We start from the raw sequence: 24,242 nt of genomic DNA on the forward strand, positions 1-24,242 counted from the left end.
ATATATATATATATGGAACATGGGGCGCACGTATGCGCCCCACATTCAAAAAAATTGAAGGACGCAAGCCTTCACCCATGAGGCCATTTTGTAAAGCAATGGCCAAATGGCCATTAAAATAATAATAAAAGGGCAGAATGAGAAAGAAATAGAACATAATATAGTAAAAGAAAAAGATGAAGAGTCAGAATATTTGAAAAAGGAAGAAGAAGAGTAAATGAATGCACATACACGTGTGTAAAAAAGAAGAAGAGGAAAAACAAATGTAGAAAAGTCAAAACAAAAAGTGAAATAAAAGAAGAATTAAATAAATAAAAAATAAGGCCATTCTCTTAAAAGGCCTGATGGCCTTTGATTTCAGCGCACGGCATTTAAAAAAAAAAAATAGGACACGGACGACATTTCCAAAAAGTCATGCACTGCATCATTTTAAAGTGGTAGGGAGCTTTTTCACGCCACTCGTCCGGATCCCCTTCACCAGTTCTCATTTTCTCTTTAGTTTTGTATAGAAAAACCATGATCTAGACAAATCCAACCGTCAAAACTCAAATTCATCTTCGGTAACGTGATCTATGAAGCCCGATCTACATTTTCACCGATCGTTTTAAGGTAAAACACTAAATTTGTATTCTTGAAATTTTGGGTTAAAATCTTAAAGTGTGACTTTAATCTAGTGTTTTCTTTAGGTAATGGGTTACTTAGAACTTGTTTGAGGTTACCCAAACCATGGGTTTTGGTTTGGTGAAATTTTGGTAAGTTCTCTAAAGCCTAACTTTCGGGTATTTAATTGTAGTAGTGTTTTTATATGATTAACCCTTAGTAAATGCTATTGGGTTAATAATATTGTGTTTGGGGTAGTGTTTTATAATTTTGGGTTTCATTTTGAAACTCTAATTTGATGAGTTAAATTAATTTAGAGTTTTTAGTATTTAAAACCTAGATTATTAATTTGTGGATTAATTGAAGTTATTGTGATGATTAATCCCAAATTAGTTATGGATTTTGTAAAAATAAGAATTTATGAGTTATGTCATAATGTTAGTAAAAACAAATAATTATGGGTATTTAGTTTAAATAGTATTTGTGAGGTTAACCCTAAGATTTTCTTATGGGTTAATGTTATTTTAAATACGGCAATGTTTAATGTAAAAGTTTAATGAATATAATTTGAGGGTTAATATTATTGAGAAAATGTTAGTGAGAAATAATTTAGAAATTAGGGAATACAATTTTAGGGCTAATATTATTATAAGTGTTAATGAAAATAATTTATGGGTTAGTGAAATTAATTATGGGTTAGTAATTAATATTATGAGTAAATAGTTAAATAGTTATTTTAATATTTAACTCTTAGTAAATACTTTGGGTTAGTATTGTTTGAGTTTTAGTTAGTGTCTAGGACTTATGGGTAGACGTTTGGAACCCTTAAAAATATTATGAGTTTTCCAACGGTTTAACCTTAAGCGATTCAAGTGCTAATTAGGGTGTTAATTATTTAAAGTGCTAAATAGTGCAATGTGTTATTCCACAGTGATACATTGCAAGGTGGTGTCTAGGAGACCTAGTGCTTAAATCTGCGCAGCCAAGGTGAGTACTCTACCCACTGAGAAGTATTACTTTCATATATGATGAATTGCAAAATATATATTGTTTTATAAACCTAAACCAACTGTATGTTGATTATGATATGTTTTTGATGATTTAAGTACTTTTGAGTATATTGAAATATGATGATGTTTTGAAGTATGAATATGATATGTGATTTTAGAATGAGTATAAGTTGGAGATTTAAGTTATGCAAATTGTCTAGGAAATGATATGTAGGACTGTTTGTGTTTTATAAAGAAAGCATGTGTTAAAGGCACGATTATGAAATTAAGTGTATAGTATTTAAGCATGAGCATGGGGCTTGAAAGTATATAAAGTTTTGAGCATAGAGTATTAGGCTGTTAAAGATCCTTGGGCCTGAGTCCCCATTGGCATAGGCCGTCGAAGACTCTTGGGCCAGAGTCCCCATTGGCATAGGTTATGGATCGGGTTGGCAATTGGGTATGCATAACATTGTTTTTATGAGTGTGATGTTTTCATGATTTGATATATAGGGTATGCTTTTACAGGTCTCTTATAGTTGTTTTCATGATAATCTGCATAATGGATTTAAAAGCATTTAGCCATCAATTGTAAAAGTATTATAGTAGGTGAAAATGTATGTAGTTATCTCCCACAATGGAACTTCTACGTATAATCTCAGCTGCATAGTATATTTTAAATGTTTTCTATTAGTCGGTGTTTGCTATATCAGCTATGGGGATTTTCAAACAAAAGTTTATAAATTGGTAGCTGTTATAGTGTACGCGAGACTAAAAAAATGAAAAGTTGGTTCTTTGCGAAAACTTAGTGAATAGTATACCTCTGAGGTCTTAGTGTAATTATTTATGTTAAGGCGGTGGGCTCATAATTCCACCTGTACGGATTCGGTAACCCCCACAACCGTGCAGACATTGATGTTTTGGTTGCAGGTTATGTAGATATAGATATTGACTCGTCCACCTAGCGTATAGGATGCTATGATTGGAGCACATCGCGACAGTCATAAATCACAGACTCATGGGTAGTCCGTATTTTAGGTATTTTATTTATGGTTCGTGTCCTACGTGGTTTACGTATTTGATGAGCCTGTATTTTGATATGTAATTATAGTAAAATGTTTTATAAGCTTTAATCAGTTAGACATGTAAATGGCTCTTGTTGTTGATAACAGTTATGTATTAGATATATTTCCGCTATTGATATGTGTTCTGCTACACATTGATTATTATATTCCGCTGTGTTAGATGTAACTCTGAATATCAGGTACATGTTATGGAACGTGTACGTCATGTTGGTTGAGCGACAAATAGTCGTGCCACTGTGAAGATCCATTTATATATGTTTAAAAAAAAAAAATGGGTCGTCACAGCTAATGGTATCATATCAGTTTGCTCTAGGGTTGGTTAGAAATGAGAATAAGCGGAAGCCTAGGGTTGTGTAGAGTCTAAGAATAACAAAAGATCCATAGGAAATCTTAAAAGCTTCAACAAAGATAGGAAATTAAAATATAATACTCCATATGCATTACATGAATTTTGTGATGCATATTATTTAATTTACGTATAATTAGTTTACCTCTCACTTTCACATTGTAGATTAACTTCAATGTGATTGTGTAGAGTATATCGCTTAGACGGGGAACGGTTTAGAATAAGCTTCTTAGGTGCATTGCATGGGTATTGTGATGCATGTAATCTTCTTTATGCAGCATTGTCTATGTGGCATTTCATTGTACAGACAAGTCATGCCGTCTAGACAAGCAATATCGATACGCAATGAGGAAGAGGATTCCTCAGTGAGTGATTAAGGTGAAAGTGATTTTAGGTGCCTCTACCTCCTCCTCCCCTCTGTCGAGGAAATTATTCGTTAGTTGTGGTTTTAGGCGTCCCTCATTGCTGGACCTTCGACCACGAATCATTTGAGTAGAAAACGGTCATTACCATTGGGAGCTCATGTTTCCTTACCACCGAAGAAGCAACTTATTAGTTGTGGCCCTAAGTATCTTGGAGAAGAGAATGTCTTTGCAAGCCGCTTCGGTGTCACGCGGTGCACCAATTGTGGGAAAGCCACACTTTGGTGTATGTGTCGTGTTGAATCACGGGTATGCTTTCAATGTGGTAAACCTGGCCATCTCGTAAAGCTATGTCCCATGTTAGCCGCTTTGACTCAAAGCAACTCTAGCGTTGCCCAATGTAGTGTGTGCGGAGCTACACTTAGATGTATATTGAGGAAGATCTTGGGCACCAAACCTTTAAAATCAATGTGCGTGACCATTTCTATTGGTGACGCATTTGTCCACAGTAAACATGGAGGTCATTGCCTTAGCATTATATGGGTGGTGACATTGTTAGCTCTAGTGTTTGACATGATGAGTTACGGTGTCTAACTCATTTAGTTTGATATGTTAAGTTGTCCACCCTTGTCTCAATTGCACTTGTAAGCTATGCAAATTGAGCGTTGAACCCTTAGATTAGAACTTATGCGTGACCACTCATAATGATGACGCCTTCGCTTATAGGGAGCGTGTGGATAAGTGTGCCATCGGTATTAGAGAAAAGACTCTGCTAGAGAAGCTAACAGTGTTTTGCTTGTAGAGTTCCAATATTGACATATTTAGCTTCAACATGTAATATGTTGAGTTTTAATGTCATGCATATAGAATTTTGGTGTTCAACATGCTAAACAATAAAACTTACCATGTTGAACTACGATATTAACTAGTTAGGGCTTGGGTGTCAATTTGGAATGGATTAACAATCAAAGAGTAGAAGTGAACGTAGACAATCATGAGTGGGTAGTTGTATTCTTACCTCATAGTTGAGAGTCCGAACTTTGCGGGTCCCGTTTGCGAGTTATTCCGCTATCTCTCTCCAACGTTAGACAATGATGAATGTTCGAGAGTATACACTTGTGTGTTTGGCTTATGTCTAAGCCAAGCTCATGTCGATTCCAAGTTGGGGATATTCGGATAATGCAAATGTTTCTACTTTAGTTGCGAGTCTATTCGGGGATGCATAGGTTATCGTGTGCTAAACCTAGTGGCGATCGAAGATGAGAATTTCTTATTGAGAACTGACAACTTGTTCAGTCAACTCAAGGAGCTTCAGTATTCTTGGGAATTGACTTTCTTTCGAGATACCATTGACTATTGGTGCGAAAGAAAATGTGCCAAAGTTAGCAATCTATATATGGTATGACCACTATGAGTTTTTGGTGATGCCATTTGGATTGACAAATACATCATTAGTATTTATGGACTTGATCAATCAAGTGTTCCATGTGTACCTATACATCTGAGTAGCTAAGTGTACTGTTGACACGTTAGTTTATTCGACTAGTCATGTTGGGCAGGGAAGACACTTGATATCAGTGTTGAAGTGCTTAGTAAAAGAGATTCTTCTCCAAGCTCATGAGATGTGAGCTTTGGTTGATAAAGTGTCATTCTTGGTTTATGTAATGAACGAGAATGGACACGTAGTCAACACGATAGAACAAGAACACACAGTTGCACCTGTGCTTAAACTACCCAGGAAAAATTGTTGGGTATGTGGCTTGCACAGATACATCAGAATAGGAGGGGATGCACCCTTGTGTAATAACAAGGATATAGCCTATGCTACTTATTAACTGTAGATCAGGAGTAGCGTCATCCTTCTCATGATTCGCAGATGGTAGCTATTATCTATGCTCTACCAATTTGTGGGCAATGTCTCTATGGTGAAATGTGCGGAATTCACACTTAACACCCAAGTCTTGATGCACTTTTGTGCTGAGAGACAGAAACGTAAGACAACAATGATGGCTTGTTGTGCTAGGAGATCTTGACGGCAAGATGTCTTGACGTGCAACTCAAGCTACTATCACGGCTAATGCATCGTGTGCGAAATTTTGTGATGGCGAGATTGACTCAAATTGTATTAGGAGTACTAGCTCAACGTACCCTCCACAAGCGGACTACAAATCCGAGAGATCTATTTAGACACTCGAAGATACGCATAAGTTATGCGTGTGGGAATCCATGAAGTTGGTTATGATACCCGCCATTGGTTGTGGCTACTAGTTATTGTAGGTTTACAACTACTAACGTTGTATCGCACATAACATCGTATAGACGCAAGCGTGGAACGCCATTTCATTTGGCATGAAATTAGCGTAAGACAATCAATGAGCTTTGAAGTGGTGCATGATTCTAGGGAAGAGTGCACTCGATCAAGAGGATGTTCAAAGTGTAGTAATGACAAGAGCTATGCGTATAAACATCGCCACAAATTTGTGTTTGAATTGGTGATCCTGTGTATCGCAGGGTGTCACTAATGCGAAACATGTAACGCTTTGGGGCAATATGGATGTGCTCAATTTTTGATATATTGAGTTGTCCCTAGTGTTAAACGTGAGTTCGTCATGTAATCGGTCATCATGTCTCCTAGTTTTAGCGAGCATTCATGACATTTCCCGTATTTCTCCGTTGCGAGCGTGTTTGCGATCATTTACTTGTGATGCGCTTTTTTATATTCAATAGAAATTGACCTATGAAGAGGTGCAAAGCGAGTGATGATTTGTAAGAAAGCACTAAACTCATCCCGTTAGTGAGAATTCCGTGGTGAAATTACGATGTTGACGAACCCAAATGAGTGTTCGATCGTTAAATGTGGAAGTGATCCCCCATTTTAGCGAATAAATCTGGGTATAATTGTTGTATCATACCACTTTGGCGTAAACATCCAATGTAAAACGCATACTTGCATGGGTGTTCCTAATATAGAATGCATGCTCATATGCTCGTAAAACGATTAATGTCCAAATTTCGAGGACGAAATTTTTATAAGGAGGGAGGGATGTAATGTCTGTGACATTTCGTAGTAATTAAAATAGGAAATTTGAGTAAATAATTAATTAAAGTTAATTTAGTGTCCTTAAAAATAGAAAGTAAGACAAAAGAAATAATTGGTGAGTAAAAATAAATAAGACTTAACTAAATAAATAAAAAATTAAATGATAATAACAAAAGAGGAATCAGATATAGCAAAAAGAAAATAAGATGAATTAAATTAATGAAAAGAAATGAAATGAAATAAAAGTGTATATATATATATATATATATATATATATATATATATATATATATATATATATATATATATATATGGAACATGGGGTGCACGTCTGCGCCCCACATTCAAAAAAATTGAAGGACGCAAGCCCTTCACCCATGCGGCCATTTGGTGAAGCAATGGCCAAATGACTATTAAAATAATAATAAAAGGGCAAAATGAGAAAGAAATAGAACATAATATAGTAAAAGAAAAAGATGAAGAGTCAGAATATTTGAAAAGGGAAGAAGAAGAGTAAATGAATGCACAAACACGTGTGTAAAAAAAAAAAAAAAGAGGAAAAACAAATGTAGAAAAGTCAAAACAAAAAGTGAAATAAAAGAAGAATTAAATAAATAAAAAATAAGGCCATTCTCTTAAAAGGCCTGATGGCCTTTGATTTCAACGCACGCATTTGAAAAAAAAAAAAAATAGGACACGGACGACATTTCCAAAAAGTCATGCACTGCATCATTTTAAAGTGGTAGGGAGCTTTTTCACGCCACTCGTCCAGATCCCCTTCACCATTTCTCATTTTCTCTTTAGTTTTATATACAAAAACCATGAACTAGACAAATCCAACCGTCAAAACTCAAATTCGTCTTCAATAACGTGATCTATGAAGCCCGATCTATGTTTTTACCGATCGTTTTAAGGTAAAGCACTAAATTCGTATTCTTGAGATTTTGGGTTAAAATCTTAAAATGTGAGTTTAATCTAGTGTTTTCTTTAGGTAATGGGTTACTTGGAACTTGCTTGAGATTACCCAAACCATGGGTTTTGGTTTGGTGAAATTTTGGTAAGTTCTCTAAAGCCTAACTTTCGGGTATTTAATTGTAGTGTGTTTTTATATGATTAACCCTTAGTAAATGCTATTGGGTTAATAATATTGTGTTTGAGGTAGTGTTTTATAATTTTGGGTTTAATTTGAAGCCCTAATTTGATGAGTTAAATTAATTTAGAGTTTTTAGTGTTTAAAACCTAGATTATTAATTTGTGGATTAATTGTAGTTATTGTGATGATTAATCCCAAATTAGTTATGGGTTTTGTAAAAATAAGTATTTATGAGTTAGGTCCTAATGTTAGTAAAAACAAATAATTATGGGTATTTAGTTTAAATAGTATTTGTGAGGTTAACCCTAAGATTTTCTTATGGGTTAATGTTATTTTAAATACGGCAATGTTTAATGTAAAAGTTTAATGAATATAATTTGAGGGTTAATATTAGTGAGAAAATGTTAGTGAGAAATAATTTAGAAATTAGGGAATATAATTTTAGGGCTAATATTATTATAAGTGTTAATGAAAATAATTTATGGGTTAGTGAAATTAATTATGGGTTAGTAATTAATATTATGAGTAAATAGTTAAATAGTTATTTTAATATTTAACCCTTAGTAAACACTTTGGGTTAGTATTGTTTGAGTTTTAGTTAGTGTTTAGGACTTATGGGTAGATGTTTGGAATCCTTAAAAATATTATGGGTTTTCCAACGGTTTAGCCTTGTGCGATTCAAGTGCTAATTAGGGTGTTAATTATTTAAAGTGCTAAATAGTGCAATGTGTTATTTCACAGTGATACATTGTAAGGTGGTGTCTAGGAAACCTAGTGCTTAAATCTGCGCAGCCAAGGTGAGTATTCTATTCACTGAGAAGTATTATTTTCATATATGATGAATTGCAAAATATATATTGTTTTATAAACCTGAACCAACTGTATGTTGATTATGATATGTTTTTGATGATTTAAGTACTTTTGAGTATATTGAAATTATGATGATGTTTTGAAGTATGAATATGATATGTGATTTTAGAGTGAGTATAAGTTGGAGATTTAAGTTATGCAAATTGTCTAGGAAATGATATGTAGGACTGTTTATGTTTTATAAAGAAAGCATGTGTTAAAGACACGATCATGAAATTAAGTGTATAGTATTTAAGCATGAGCATGGGGCTTGAAAGTATGTAAAGTTTTGAGCATAGAGCATTGGGTTGTTGAAGACCCTTGGGCCTGAGTCCCCATTGGCGTAGGTTGTGGAAGATCCTTGGGCCTGAGTCCCCATTGGCATAGGCTGTTGAAGACCCTTGTGCCTGAGTCCCCATTGGCATAGGTAGTCGAAGACCCTTGGGCCTGAGTCCCCATTGGCATAGGTTATGGATCAGGTTGGCAATTGGGTATGCATAACATTGTTTTTATGAGTGTGATGTTTTCATGATTTGATATATAGGGTATGCTTTTACAGGTCTCTTATAGTTGTTTTCATGATAATCTGCATAATGGATTTAAAAGCATTTAGCCATCAATTGTAAAAGTATTATAGTAGGTGAAAATGTATGTAGTTATCTCCCACAATGGAACTTCTACGTATAATCTTAGCTGCATAGTATATTTTAAATGTTTTCTATTAGTCGGTGTTTGCTGTATCAATTATGGGGATTTTCAAACAAAAGTTTATAAATTGGTAGCTGTTATAGTGTACGCGAGACTAAAAAAATGAAAAGTTGATTCTTTGCGAAAACTTAGTGAATAGTATACCTCTGAGGTCTTAGTGTAATTATTTATGCTAAGGCGGTGGGCTCATAATTCCACCTGTACGGATGCGGCAACCCCCGCAACCGTGCAGACATTGATGTTTTGGTTGCAGGTTATGTGGATATAGATATTGACTCGTTCACCTAGCGTATGGGATGCTTTGATTGGAGCACATCGCGACAGTCATAAATCACAGACTCATGAGTAGTCCGTATTTTGGGTATTTTATTTATGGCTCGTGTCCTACGTGGTTTACGTATTTGATGAGTCTGTATTTTGATATGTAATTATAGTAAAATGTTTTATAAGCTTTAATCAGTTAGACATGTAAATGGCTTTTGTTGTTGATAACAGTTATGTATTAGATATATTTCCGCTATTGATATGTGTTCCGCTACACATTGATTATTATATTCCGCTGTGTTAGATGTAACTCTGAATATCAGGTACATGTTATGAAACGTGTACATCATGTTGGCTGAGCGACAAGTAGTCGTGCCACTGTGAAGATCCATTTATATATGTTTAAAAAAAAAAATGGGTCGTCACATATGGAGAGAGAACAAATTCAGTTTAATGATTTCTTGTGTCTTGATGTTTTAACTAGATAGAACTCCGCATATAAGATGTTAGAAGATGCTAAAAATGTTAAAGTGCTTTACAACTTATGGAAGAGGAAGATGAACACTTTATTTCTACGTTGTTTGAGAAAGGGCAATGGAGAAGGGGTTTGAGACCTCCTACTTTGGACAATTGGGAAAATGTTAGAGTTTTCCTCAAGTTTTCGAAACTTTTTTATGATGCGATCATGCGACTTTCGGGTTCTTTGCATGTAACATCTAATATGTACTTCCAAGAGATTTGCAGCATTCAAGCACATTTACAAGCTTTTAGTGAGAGTGGTTATTATGTCTTGAGTGCCATGGCGGAGAAAATGAAAGTGAAGTACAAGTATTGAGGAGATCTTCATAGAGTCAACTTAATGTTGTTTGTTGTAGTTGTGCTTGATTCACGTACCAAATTGGATGCATTAGATTATTGGTTCAAAAAAGTTCTCAGTGTTGAGCAAGCAACTCAAATGATTACAAAATTGAGGCACCACATTGACAAATTATATGATCACTATGACAACATTGGCGGGAGTTCATCTTGGGTTCATCATGGTAGTGATTCGTCTCAATGTTCGTCAATCACAATAGATGAAAGAGAGAGTAGTGACCATTCACTTCCCTTCATGAATAAGTTCAATAAATATTGAGCTTCTAAAAGTGATGTAGAAAGCAAATCGAAAATATATCTGTATTTGACAGAGGATGTAGAAAAATTGAATGCTAATTTTGATATTTTAAATTGGTGAAAGGTAAACTCAACCAAATTCCTAATACTTGCCCAAATAGCACGAGATATTTTATCAATTCCCATTCCAACGGTTGCTTTAGAGTCGGCTTTTACCATCAGAGGGCGTGTTTTGGACCCTTCTCGAAGTTCGTTGGCTCCAAGAACAGTTGAAGCCTTAATATATTCACAAAATTGATTATGGCCAAAACCCATAAGCGGTGACAATGGTTATGATTTAGAGATAGTTGATGATAGTGAAAGTTATAGCTTCGAATCAAGTAAGCTTTTTACTATTCACAAGTTAATTTATTTAAATATTAGCCTACTCTATTTATCAGTTTGAATTATGATTGAAAATCAATTTTTCTTTTCATTTTCCTTTGTAGAAATAACTTTGAAGAACATCAGCATTTTGCTTGAGGATGATTAGTTGAAGGTGCTGCTATATTGGGTTGCATGTTTTTTGTTGTTGATTTAGAGTGTTCAGCTGTGCTAGGATTGCTGGCTTAGTCTTTTGGTGGACGTTGCTTGGTAGTTTATCTTTTATTGTTTAATTGTTTGTCTTTTATGTAACTTTTAAGCTTAATGTGTTGAACTTCTGATTTTGCTGAACGGGCAGTGCTGATTTTGTGTAGAAATTTGTTGAGAATGAGCAGTGCGGATTTAGCTGAATGCTAGCAAAACCGACTGTTTTGGGCCCAACAAAACAATTTTGTTGAAAAAAAAAATGATTAGAAATAAGCCTAGATTGTTTTGGGCATATAAAAGAAAGAAAGAAAAAAATCAAGAATACCCACCCCGCCTTAACCTATGATACCTGAATTCAAACAAATCTTTCACTGTGTGGGTTGCGGAAGCCGGGTTTCGAAAAACATTAAAATTCGGCCCGATGCGGCTCGTGCCCACTCCTAATGGTGAATGCTAAAAGAAACTCCCAACGTGATCAAAGGCCAAATCAACGAAATAAATCAGTAATTGAAGATACTTGCCTTAACAAGGCATCCAACCAAACTAAAACCACATCTATATAGGGAGGACCAGGTACGCTCTTAGACGCTAATCTCCATCTATCTCTTTCATTCTCACCTTATATCTTTACTAACTTAAACTTTGGAGGTAGTGCTGCTGCCCCCCTCCCCCCTTTTGCGGTGCACCACTCTGATGTTTGGTTGTCTTGTAAGATCTCGGATCGAAGACTAAGCGTGCGTAGTCATTCTATTAACATATATGTTGTTTGTTATTTGACGGACTACATTTGTTATTTGTTCTAAATTCCTCAATATAATTTGATTTGTATTTATTTGTGTTGTTCTTTGATTTGGACATTAAAATGACACTTGTTAATATTTTAAACCGTCATTTGTCGCAGTTCCAAATTATTGTCTCGAAGGTTTCTACTTTAATACATATATATATATATATATATATATATATATATATATATATATATATATATATATATATATATATATATATATATATATATATATATATATAAAATTTATTAGTTGGAGTGATTATAGTGAGGTATGTAGTAGTTGCAAGTTGGACGATGAAGTAGAAGTAGTTGCAAGTTGGACGATGAAGTAGAGGACAATCCACGGGAGAGACCGACCTTCATTTCTTTATTTATTTATATGGGGCCACAATTTTCCGGGTGTTCCAAGATATTGAATGATATTCACGTTTCTCACGCCCAAATAGTTTTCACATATCATTTGTTTAATTTAACACTCAAGATCCAACGCCATCTTAAATCTTTCTTCTGTTTCCCAAAATGTGGCGATTACAAAAAATGTCATTGATTTTGACACCCAATAAGCCCAACAACAATTCTAAAATTACTTGAATTCATGTCATTTTTTATATCAAACAGCTTGAAAAATATTGCCTATTAAAAAATGTAGCATGTTATTAATGAAATTTAAGTATATTTTCATCAGGTTCTTACGCTTTATGTTGTAAAAAAAGGCTTTGAGTCAAAAGTTGTCTTTTGATTTTCATTAAAAAAAAACAAATTCTATTCAAAAGTGAAGAATAAGCTTTTTGAAAAGAAAATTCTTTTTGGCTGTCTCGGTAACGTGCCACATTTTTAATGAGTAGAATTTTTCAAGCCGTTTGATACAAAGAACGACCTGAATTCACTCAATAATCCTGATCACGTGATTATATTGTTGTCAAAATTGTTAACAATTTAACGTCCAAATTGCTAAAAATAAAAATTCATTTCACCTTTGGCTTTGTATCACGTGATTATCACGCATACATCACCAAAAAGGCTCCAAAAAAGTAGCGGCGTAGAACGGATTGAGTAACTCATGCGGTGGGGCAGTTAGTTACACTTAAATTTAAATAGCAGCATAAATTGACGAGTGGCATGCAGTTGGAACCAGTTATATTTGAGGCTGCTCCCCCATATGACTCTTAGATGAGCAACCACCTATCAAAACCGTTTCCATTTCTTCAACGCATTGACTTGTAGTTGGAGTACTGGCTACATTTTTTTTTTTTCTTTTTTCTTTTTCTTTTTCAAGAAAGCAAAGTAGTTCTGGTACAAGATTTAATTCTTGAAGCGTTTCTTGATATGATGCAGATGGATGAAGCTCTTCTCTCAAGGACAGGAGGAGTAGACGAAGAGTCTGTTAGGCCATCACCAAGGAGAGAATTTCCTTCAGGCTACCTTGATCTTGGTCTCGGCTCCTCCCGACGCCAATCAGCAGCACATCTTATCACAAATGATGGCATCATTCCCATCATCACAACCCCCATGTCCTCTTCCTATTTAAACCTCATTGCCAACTTCAGCATCGACAAAAAGAGACGACTTTCACGCCGCTCGCACTCCGCTCCATCCGTATTTACTGACATCCGGGAAGATTTTCACGATTCCGTCGACCCCCGACCTCCCCAAAGATCAACCCCGTTAATCGTCCGGCAAGCCTTTATCGGTGTCATTCTATATGTCATACTTGTAGTAACAATATTTTTGACGAGTGGGAGTTTCAAGGGTTATACTACGTTCAAGCCAGTGGATGCCCTGTACTTCACTGTGGTCACTCTTTGCACCATTGGGTATGGTGATATCGTTCCGGACACCACATTCACAAAGCTGTTTACTTGCGTTTTCATTTTAGTTGGTTTTGGATTCATTGACATCCTGCTCAATGGGTTGGTAACATACATTTGTGACAGGCAAGAGGCAGTCTTATTGAGCGCCGTCGATGAGAATAAGTTCAACTCAATGGTTCGAACATATATGGTAGATACAGAAAAAGGAAGAATGAGAATAAGAATCAAAGTAGGGTTAGCTTTGGCTGTTGTGATTGGGTGTATTGCTATAGGAACAATTATGGTGCATTTCCTGGAGGATATGACATGGGTTGATAGTTTTTATCTCTCAGTTACATCAGTGACTACTGTAGGTTATGGGGATTATGCTTTTACCACGATTACAGGAAGGTGTTTTGCAGTAATTTGGCTATTAGTTAGTACATTAGCTGTTGCCAGGGCCTTTCTATACCTCACTGAGCTTAGGATTGACAAGAGGAATCGCAGGATTGCAAAATGGGTTCTTCAGAAGAAGATTACTGTGGGGGATTTGGTAGCTGCAGACCTTGATAATGATGGATCTATCAGGTATTTATGAATTTAGTTCAGATAAATTTTTCTTTATATTTTCAGTAACCTTATGCAAGTTTCCCTCTTCTTATCTCACTGCAGAAAATAAGTTGGTTTAATTGATAATTTAGTGCATTTAACAATAGATGGAAATTAATACTGATGCACAAATTTGGTGTCAAATCTCAAAAATACATGCAAGGTGTCTAAAGATAATTGATTAACATGGACTCCTACAAGTGTTCATGAAATTAGTGATGATCATAAATAGGAAAGAACAATTTAGCCTAAAAGAACACGTCTTTTTGGAGTGAAAAAAATAATGGCAGTGAACAGAATTTCTTCTAGATTTCTTCAAATCATGATACTGGAGATCCTCACTATGAGAATCTTAACGAATTTTTGCAACATGAGTTGATTGAGAATCTGGACAGGGACATATCTATGAACAAATTATATTTCAATTAGATTGACTCATAATAGGAACTTGTTTAGCTCAACTGACATTATTATTTGAATACATTCTAAAAGACAGCAGAAGTGCTACGACTTGGAAATAGAAGTCCTATTCGTTGAGTGAGACATTCTGTGCCATACTGAAAAATGCGAGATCAAGCTTATTGCTCATACTCCTGTATTGTAGGAGAGAGTGGTATTGCGTAATCGATGTTAAAAAGTACTATTTCAAGATCAACAAAACTTGCGTTCACTGGGAGTCAGAATGGCTATCTTAATCAAGAGAGAGGTTCAAGGGGAAATGGCACATCTCTAGGTGACTCTCAGTAAGCTATTAAAAAAGCATATGATAGATTGCCCAGAAAATTCAGGAGAGTTTTGAAGAGTTAATTCCAAGAAAACAAAACCAAGTGGAGCATTACGGTACCCATTGTGAGGATAGATACAGCAGGTTCAATCAATCAAATACACAGGAAAGCAAAGTGTGGAACTACTGATTAGCCTTAGAACATATGGATCCAAAAATTAGTTATCAGAAAGGGGTGGATATTCCAGTTTAAGAATAGAAAGGTGGCAGTCTGTTTGTTGTGCTAAGAATGGATACTTCTTGGTGTTTGCCGGAATTGCAAATTGGGAATACGAGGGAACTTGATGCAATGTAATGAAGACAAAGCCCATGTTAAAAACCAGATATGAGGCAGGTAGGCTTCTGTTTGACAAGGATGGCAACAGTTCTAATGACTTTGTTGTCTGGTAAGTGCACTCTTGTAACAGCTAATTTGGAAAAGGAAGCACTATAGCATAAGCCTACATCTTCGTTTTTGCAAATGGTATGCTCAATTTTAGTGTCAGAGAATAGCAATTTGTGGATCAAAGAGGCAAGTGTTAAGGCATTGATGATTTACATAGAGCCAGTTGGTCAATTGGGCATATGACAAAATATGGTTGGTACTAATATGACAGCTGAAGTGCAATACATTTGGAAAGAACCAAGTTCCTTCCAGCAGAAGCTAGCTGGTTTTCAGAACATTATAACAAGAAAAAGTCGTAATTGGAATGAGTTTATCATAGGGTGTTTAATCATAGATTGTGTACTGTAATATTTAGCTTATGCATCTGTATTGCAAACTGCCGCTCTTTTAATGAGTGATGTGCAAATTATACAAGAGGGGAAAGGTGAAGATGCCTACTTTATGTCAGTAGTTTACCTTACTAGTATCTGATGCCAGGACACGGATAAATATTGGAGAACAGTATCCCCAGTATCATGGAAGCAGGGTGTGTGGCTCAGAAAAGAATATGAGAAAACTAGAGAAAAAGTTAACCATATATTTGGAGACACTATGGAACCTAATGAGGATTTCATTAAAACCTAAAGAAATCATGTGAAGAACTTTACCAATTTACTATCTCACAAAAATGGCATTAAATCGATATCCAAGTTTACCTTTTACAATACAAAATTATTTATTTAATACAGATTATCTTGTATCTAGGACATTGCACATAACTTTTTCTCCTTTTTTTCAACTCACCTTTTCAAAGTTCTGATTGATTTTTTCTTTTTCTTTTTCGTTCCTGAAACCATATTGGTGATATTGTTTTTCATGTTGGTTGCTATAGTAAATCTGAGTTCATCATATACAAGCTTAAGGAGATGGGAAGGATAACAGAGAAAGACATCTTGCAGATTGGCAAACAATTTGATTTGCTGGACACAAGCAATTGTGGCAAAATTACTCTGGCAGATATCATGGAAGGCGACTGATTCAAACATGGTTTCCCAAATGGAAATGAATGATAATGACATTTGGGATATTGCCTCAGCAATAGCCAACGCCAGGACCTCTCAAAACCTGGTACAGAAGGCAAACAATGTGAGGATGTCCAATTATTCCTAGTCAAACACAAGCAGAACGAGGCAGTTGATCCCATCATTCAGAGACGAGGTCAGATGGTTATGCTAGTGGGGGCTATTCTTTTTCAAATGCCTTCATATACATAGGGATGTTCCATGATCTCAATTCATTGTTACTCCTTACAATTTTTTCTTAGCTGGAGAAGTCAGCTTTTATCTCATCCTACAGAATGTAAATCCTATATCAATGTATATCAAAACTTCCCGAAACGTAAATAGCTATACTAATAGCAGAAACACGAATACTCCAAAGAGACAGATTGTATTGTTGTTTCCCAATTCTGGTAGTAAAATGTTCAATATCTGTAGCTCTCCTACAATTCTATGCATTCATCTTAAAACAAGCTTTGTCACACATACAGGTAGTGAAATATAAAAAATTTTCCTGACAGGAATATACTTGATCGTAACAAACATCAGGTGCAGGTTTTGGTATATCTATCAACTACCAACTAAACACTTCAAAAATTGAGGACCATAAATTTATCTTCAACTCACATGTTCTGCAATTTTGTTGCAATAGAAGATTCTATAAGCTTCAAACAGCCTGCTTTCAGCCTACTCAGCTTTCACGCTGTGGTTTGTGCACAAATCATGCCTTCACTTTTGAGTAGCAACTGCCATTTGAAAAAGAAAAAGAAAAAGAAATAGATTTCTGATGAGAAATCAAAATGTGCACAAATGGAAAATAAAAATAAAATCAATATCAACAATTAAGAATTTTGGGAGTAAATAATTTACGGGCTAACTAGAAATTCCAGGTACTATCTTGACAAACTTACTTCTGGAAAAAATCCTCAATTTCATTCCCTTAAAACAAGGCTGTAAGAAAGATGAATCCTAAAATGTGTTTGGTGTGCTTAATGGTTTTGGAATTTGTAAATCTATTTATCAACTGTAGCCATTTGACATGTAACCTTTCTTCCTCTCAAACTTAAGCTAAGCATGAAAAGATCAGTTCTTTTTCCTTTTGGGAAAATACAGTTAGTCCCCTCAAACTTACACCTCTAGCACTTATATCTCCAAACTTTAAAAAGTACAATCAACCCCCTCCAACTACCACTTTGTTACAATTTTTTTTGGTAATCAATATCATTAAAATGTGCAAAAGAGTGTAACCATAATACACAGAAAATATACAAGAGAATCCTTAATTTGAAGAAAAGATGAACACAAGTTCAAAAAATCTGCAAAACTAGAAACAAGCAAACTATGATGTGCTGATATCTAAGTATAAAAGGTGTTGAACATGATCTTCCGCAACTCTAACACCAAAGTCTCTCCATCTTCAAAGCTCCAAGAATTTTGTTCTCTCCAAAGGCACCACATTAAACACAGTGGAGCCAGCCTCCATACTTCCATGACTGTACCATGCCCTGAATGTCCTCTCCAACTCACCAACAAATCAATCACCCGTCTAGGCATAACCTAATTTACACCAAACAAATTAAGAATGGAGCTCCATAACACTCTTGCTACTTCACAATGAAAAAGTGGTCAATGGACTCCTTATTTTTCTTGTAGATGCAACTCCACATTCCACTCTCTCAAAATATTCAGCGTCAATATTTTTCCTAAACTCTAATTACAATTAACACCCTTTGTTAGAATTTTCTCTCGAATTGGATGGAAATTGAGTCAAGTGATTTTTTTGGACAAAAAATTTCCCCAAATGGCCCTAAACATTATTCAAAAAAATAAATAAATAAATAAATTCCGTGCTCTCAAACTCATTAACATGTTTAACTGGACAAGATGCTTTAGTGAGATTTGAAGCATGAACCGAGCATATCTGTTAGACTATGATTTGCACCCTAACCTGTCAAAATCTGCTCAATATTGGGCAACGGTCCCATTTAAAAGCAAGCACACTGGTTTCTTTACTTGACTGACCGATGAAAATTGCAAGAGTGGCTTCCAACTGAGGACAACCAATTACATTAGCCAGAAATGGTGCAAAAGCAGACCACCAATCTATTGCTGTTATTACTCATCAAGCTTTCAACAGCAGAGAAGTTTAAGATTCAGTTTGTTTTTTGTTATTTTTATGTTTTTAATTGTTTTTAGGTGTAATTTCCACAACAACTTCAGCAAAGGGGATAATTTTGTCAAAAAAAAAAAGTTACGTGCAAGTCATGTGACACAATTTCCGTCCAATTTGACAGAAAATGCTGATTATAGGTGTTAATCGTAACAGAGTGGTAATTAAAGGGGGCTGAGTGTCACTTTTTAAAATCTGGAAGTATAAGTGCCAAAAGGGTCTAAGTTTGTGAGGGCTAAGTGTATTTTTTCATTTTCATTTTTTAAATTACATTTTGCTCCCCCAAACTAACACCCTATTTGCACTTACACTCATTAATTATAACTCATTGCAACTCGTTCGCCCAAATACCATTTTGTTTCGAGTAGCACCTTAAATCAAATTTGGCTATTAGAGGCTACTTTCATGATATTTATCAGGACTATGATGGAAACGGACATAGTGAGTTGCATGTGATGTAGAGACTATTTTCACGACATTTATCTTTAAGGGTTAATTATACTTTGCCCCTCCCAAAAAGAGAGAAAAAAAGAATGAAAGATTGCTAAATCCAAAAATTCAACAGATCCAAGAAATTCAATTTTTGAAAATTGGTTAGGCCAAAGGATTAACATAAACAAATCTAGCATCCATTTAAAGAAATCTCATAGTAACGCAAGGTACTTGGGTCTCCCGGCCACTTCCTTGAATCATTTATAGAAGGTGAGCTTTGAGGACTGCTGCATGAAGCAAAATATGTATCAACTATTCTTCGCTCATTTTAAAAGGTGTCAATTTAAGGTTATTATTATTATTATTATTATTATTATTTTGAAATGTTAACCCTTCCGTCTAAATTCAACATAAAATCTTACCAGAAAAAGCAAAATTTTCAAAATACCACTTTCTTCTATTTTTTTTTTTTTTTTGAAAAAATGTGACCCACCGGTGGGTCACGTTTGTGAACCCCGATGGAGCCCATGGATATGTCAATCTCAATTAAGTTGTTTTCTTTGTTTATCTCATTTATATTAAAAGAGAAATGCTTGATATCCCAACACTTTATTTTAGAATTTGGTTCCAACATGATGTGTCATAATCATATGATATTGTGACACATTTTTTAAAATAATAAATTTTATAGGATTATGACACATCAAGTTGAAATCAAATTCTAAAATAAAAAAATAAAAAAATAAAGTGTTTGAATGCCTGGCATTTCTCGTATCAAAGAGAGCAGCTGATAATGTGGCTGGAAAAGGATTCAGGCGAGAAATCTGCAGCCACTTTCTGCTGCTGTTTATTAACCTTAGGCTTCTCTCCAACATACTACCCACTTGGAAGCGCAATTTCGATGAGGCTTTCCTCGTCATAAATTGAACCATCCAATTCCTCACTTGTTGATAAGCGATAGATGCCTTCACTCTTTGATAGCGAATCAGGTGATGTGACAAAATATTGATCTTGGCCTTCCTTCTTTTCTGCCATAGATTCACTTTTCAGGCTGATCAGGTTCTGATACAAAATCTTCCATGTGCGAAGAGCTTCCTCTAGCTGCTTTTTGGGAGTGTGATGTAAACAGTAGATAAGACGATCAATCCTGTAGATGTTATGAGTACATAGGAGAACCACCGGTAGGTCACCTTTGTGACCCACGGGGGGTCAGGTTCGTGACCCGCCGTGGGTCAGACTTGATTTTTTTTTTTTTTTTTTTTTAAAAAAAAAAAAAAAAATCAATTATTCAATCTAGGTAATTTTTTAATTTTATAAACATCTTAGGGGTATTTTTGTAATTTAACGTTGGAAGGATTGCCATTGCAAAAAAATTGAAAGATAGGGACCCTAAATTAACAAATTTTAAAGTTTGAGGGTATAATTGCAGAAGTGATAAAAGATTAGGGGTGGGTATAATTGTAGAAGTGATAAAAGATCAAGAGTGATAAGTGAATTTTTTTCAATTTTAAAATATCTCTAAATTATGTTTTAAATAAAATAAAACCTCTAGAATTAATTTTTTAACCCCCAAAAAGTGTTCTTTTTAATCCCCCCCCCCCCCCCCCCCCCCCCCCCTCCTCTTGCACCTAAAATTCTAATTCTGCCCCTTGTTAGGATCTACATGGCAAACTATTTGGTCTGCCAATCAGTTTTCTTCTCAAAAGGATTTGTTACGGATAGTGCCCTAAACTCGAATTAGTATGTAAGATATCTTGGTTTTAAATAGAATAAAGTGGTTGATTCACTGATATATTTAATGAGCATTGGGCATATAACATATTTACATTATTTTTCTTTATGATTATTATTCATCATGTGCATGTAAATGGTCATTAGATTGCGTTGAATATGGTCTATAATGTGAATAACAAGACTATTACACAAAAAATCTTAGACTATAAACCTTGCAGTGTACAACTTAATATTCGCAGTCAGTAATAGAACTAGCATTCCATTTGATAAAATTGTAACACATCAATTATGATGATCTATCTTAATCATGTGAGATGATGACTACTATTAATACGTTGGTGCGGATTCAATGCATTGAACAGACCACCAGAATTGTCATTTCTTTTAAAACACTTTAAGAAAGGAATGATGTGAAACTTCAAGACTCCTTATGACATTAATTCTAAATCTTGAGAGGATCGCAGACTCAAATATGAAGTGGATGTCACTTTGATACATTTAGGAGTGAGACATTTATTTGGGTTAAAAAGAAGAAAATAAAGAGAGAAGGAAAATTATTATTAATTGCTTGTAATTGTTTCAGACGATTGCATAGGTTTAAATAGAAGAAACCAATAGACTAACATGGAAATAAATAAAAAGACAATATTACAATCAGAATAAATAAAGAAAAATCATAGTATGTCGGTAATTTCCATCTTCAATACTCCCCTTTAAGTTGAGGCATAGATGTCTCGCATGCCCAACTTGGATAAAGCTAAATGACAAAATACTACTAGACATACCATTTGTCAATATATCTGCTAGTTGTTCTCCTGTTTTCACATGTAGTGTGCAGATGATACATTCTAAGAGTTTTTCTTTAATAAAGTGTCAATCAATTACAACATGCTTGGTTCGATCATGTTGGACTAGATTATGAACAATACTGATTGCCGCTTTATTGTCACAATACAATCGCATTGAGTCCTTGGAGTTAAACCCAAGCTTTGTCAAGAGTATTTTCAACCATAATGTTTTACACACTCCTTGAGCCATAGCTATAAATTCTGTCTCTGCACTAAATCTGTCAACCACAGACTGTTTCTTTGCTCCACCATGTAACCAAATTACCTCCCACAAATGTGCAATAACCTGACGTGGACTGTCGATCCATAATTGAGCCATCCCAATCTGCATCTGTATAGGCTTCTATTTTCAAATGATCATGTTGAGAAAACAACAGCCCCTTACCCAGTGAGAATTTTAAGTAGCGAAGAATGCAATAAACTGCTTCCATATGAGACTCTCGCGGAAAATGCATAAATTGACTCCCCACACTAACCGCATATGCAATATCTGGGCAGGTATGAGATAAATAAATCAACCATCCAACCAATCGTTGATATCTGCCCTTATCCACCAAAGGGCTCTCGTTACCTTCTCTCAGTTAAACATTTGCCTCTATTGGATTGTCAGTAGCTTTACATCCGAGCATTCATGTTTCCTTAAGAAGATCAAGTATGTATTTTCGTTGGGAGATAAATATATCATGCTTTTTGCTACCTCAATGCCAAGAAAATACTTCAAACTCCCCAACCTTTATTTTACACTTGTTAGCAAGATGGTGTTTTAAGTTATGTATCTCCTCATCATCATTTCTTGTTAAGACAATATCATCAACATACACAATTAAAGCAGTTACGTTTCCTTGAGAGGAATGCTTAATGAAGAATGTATGATTAGCCTGACTTTGCTTGTAATCAAATCTCTACATAGCTCGGGAAAACTGCTCGAACCATGCTCTTGGAGATTGTTTTAGGCCATACAAATCCTTCTTTAGTTTCCACACTTTTCCCATTGAGGATGAATCTTCCAATCTAGGGGGAATTTCCATGTATATTTATTCTTTTCGTCTCTAAGAAGAAATACATTTTTCACATCAAATTTATTTAGAGGCCAATCTAAGTTTGCAACTATAGACAGCAGAACCCTAATTGAGTTCATCTTTGCTACTGGAGCAAATGTTTTCTCATAATCAATCTCATAGGTCTAATTAAAGCCTTTTACAACAAGTCTAGCTTTGTATCGTTCCACAGAACTATTAGCCTTATGCTTGATAGTGAATACGCACTTGCAGCCAACAACCTTATTTTCATTCGGTAATTTAACCAAATCCCAAGTCTTGTTTTTGTGAAGAGCTTCCATCTCTTCTTGCATCGCTGCCCTCTATTTTGAATCACTAAGTGCCTTCTGTAGATTTCTAGAGATAGACACAGAAGACAATTTGGATACAAAGGAACGATATGATGAAGAAAGGTGTTCATAAGAAGCAAAATCAGAAGCTGGATGGTGTGTACATGACCTAACTCCTTTGCGTTGTGCAATGGGCAGACTCGTATCATTGACAACAAGCATTACATAATTCATATCTGAAGCAGAAATAGTATTACCTGAGCCAAGATCAGATACTTGGCATGTAGCATCAGGAATGGTCTTATTTTTCTAGCGTCTGGAGTAAACTCTCAACTCCTCCACAGGCGGCACAGATGGCTTATCAGTAGGTTCAGTAGGAGACTCATTAGTAAGCTGTTGTTGCTTTGGCTCCAGCATAAGAGTAGGGACAGGTAATGGAGTATAAAAATCATCTTCAATCTTACTCTCCCCCCTGAAGAGCAGTTTAGAATGAAGAGAAGCATGATTGTGGTTCAAAGAAAATGACATCCATAGTGTAACAACCCACCCCCAATGACACAATATTGTCCGCTTTTGGCTTCCCGTACCAGACTTCCCAGGAGGTCACCCATCCTGGGATTGCTCTCGCAGAAGCATGCTTAACTGCAGAGTTCTGATAGGTTCATGACCATCACGGCTTTAAAACGCGTTGTGTCATAAATGATGCATTTATACATATAAGCACATCCTCATTCCCAGGCGATGTGAGACGTCACAATCACCCCCTCTTTGGACCCAGCGTCCCCGCTGGCGTCCCTCATTGGGCTTGTGCACGCTCCCACCATTTCAGGCTGGGCAATGGCTCTGATACCATTTGTAATGACCCACCCCCCAATGATACAATATTGTCCGCTTTTGGCTCCCCGTACCAGACTTCCCAGGAGGTCACCCATCCTGGGATTGCTCTCGCAGAAGCACGCTTAACTGCGGAGTTCTGATAGGTTCATGACCATCACGGCTTTAAAACGCGTTGTGTCATAAAGGGTGCATTTATACATATAAGCACATCCTCATTCCCAGGCGATGTGGGACGTCACACATAGAGATTGTGTTTTCTCAATGGGGGGTGATAGCATTTGTACCCCTTCTGAGTAAGAGAATAGCCCACAAAAACACATTTGAGGGCTCAAGGTTCTAACTTACTCATAGCAGGACCATGGACATGGACAAAGCAAACACAATCAAAAACTTTCAGAGAAACACCTTTTGAAGTAGAGAAAGGTGGGGACAACACCTCGATGGGTGTTTTGAAATCTAATACTCGAGAAGGCATCCTAT

General features: G+C 35.6%; 1 protein-coding gene and 1 long non-coding RNA gene across 4 annotated transcripts; both read left to right on the plus strand.

The window, feature by feature from the left end:
- Window positions 1-433: 433 nt before the first annotated feature.
- LOC133861948 (uncharacterized) lies at window positions 434-9,543 on the plus strand. Of its 2 annotated transcripts, none has more exons than XR_009899096.1 (3): window positions 434-609; window positions 7,414-7,479; window positions 9,305-9,543. It is a non-coding gene; the product is annotated as an uncharacterized LOC133861948 (long non-coding RNA). The 2 variants fall into 2 exon arrangements; XR_009899097.1 differs by lacking the exon at window positions 434-609 and adding an exon at window positions 7,178-7,336.
- A 3,530-nt stretch (window positions 9,544-13,073) lies between these two features.
- LOC133861726 (two-pore potassium channel 3-like) lies at window positions 13,074-16,863 on the plus strand. 2 transcript variants are annotated; one of them, XM_062297524.1, is made up of 2 exons: window positions 13,074-14,187; window positions 16,316-16,863. In XM_062297524.1, the coding sequence occupies exons 1-2, from the start codon at window positions 13,136-13,138 to the stop codon at window positions 16,524-16,526; spliced, it is 1,263 nt and encodes a 420-aa protein (XP_062153508.1). In that variant the 5' UTR covers window positions 13,074-13,135; the 3' UTR covers window positions 16,527-16,863. The 2 variants fall into 2 exon arrangements, with proteins under 2 accessions (XP_062153508.1, XP_062153509.1); XM_062297525.1 differs by having other exon boundaries at window positions 13,076-14,187; window positions 16,249-16,863.
- The last annotated feature ends 7,379 nt before the right edge of the window (window positions 16,864-24,242 follow it).

This window comes from Alnus glutinosa, chromosome 2 (genome assembly GCF_958979055.1).
Source record: "Alnus glutinosa chromosome 2, dhAlnGlut1.1, whole genome shotgun sequence".
NCBI classification, from domain to species: domain Eukaryota; kingdom Viridiplantae; phylum Streptophyta; class Magnoliopsida; order Fagales; family Betulaceae; genus Alnus; species Alnus glutinosa.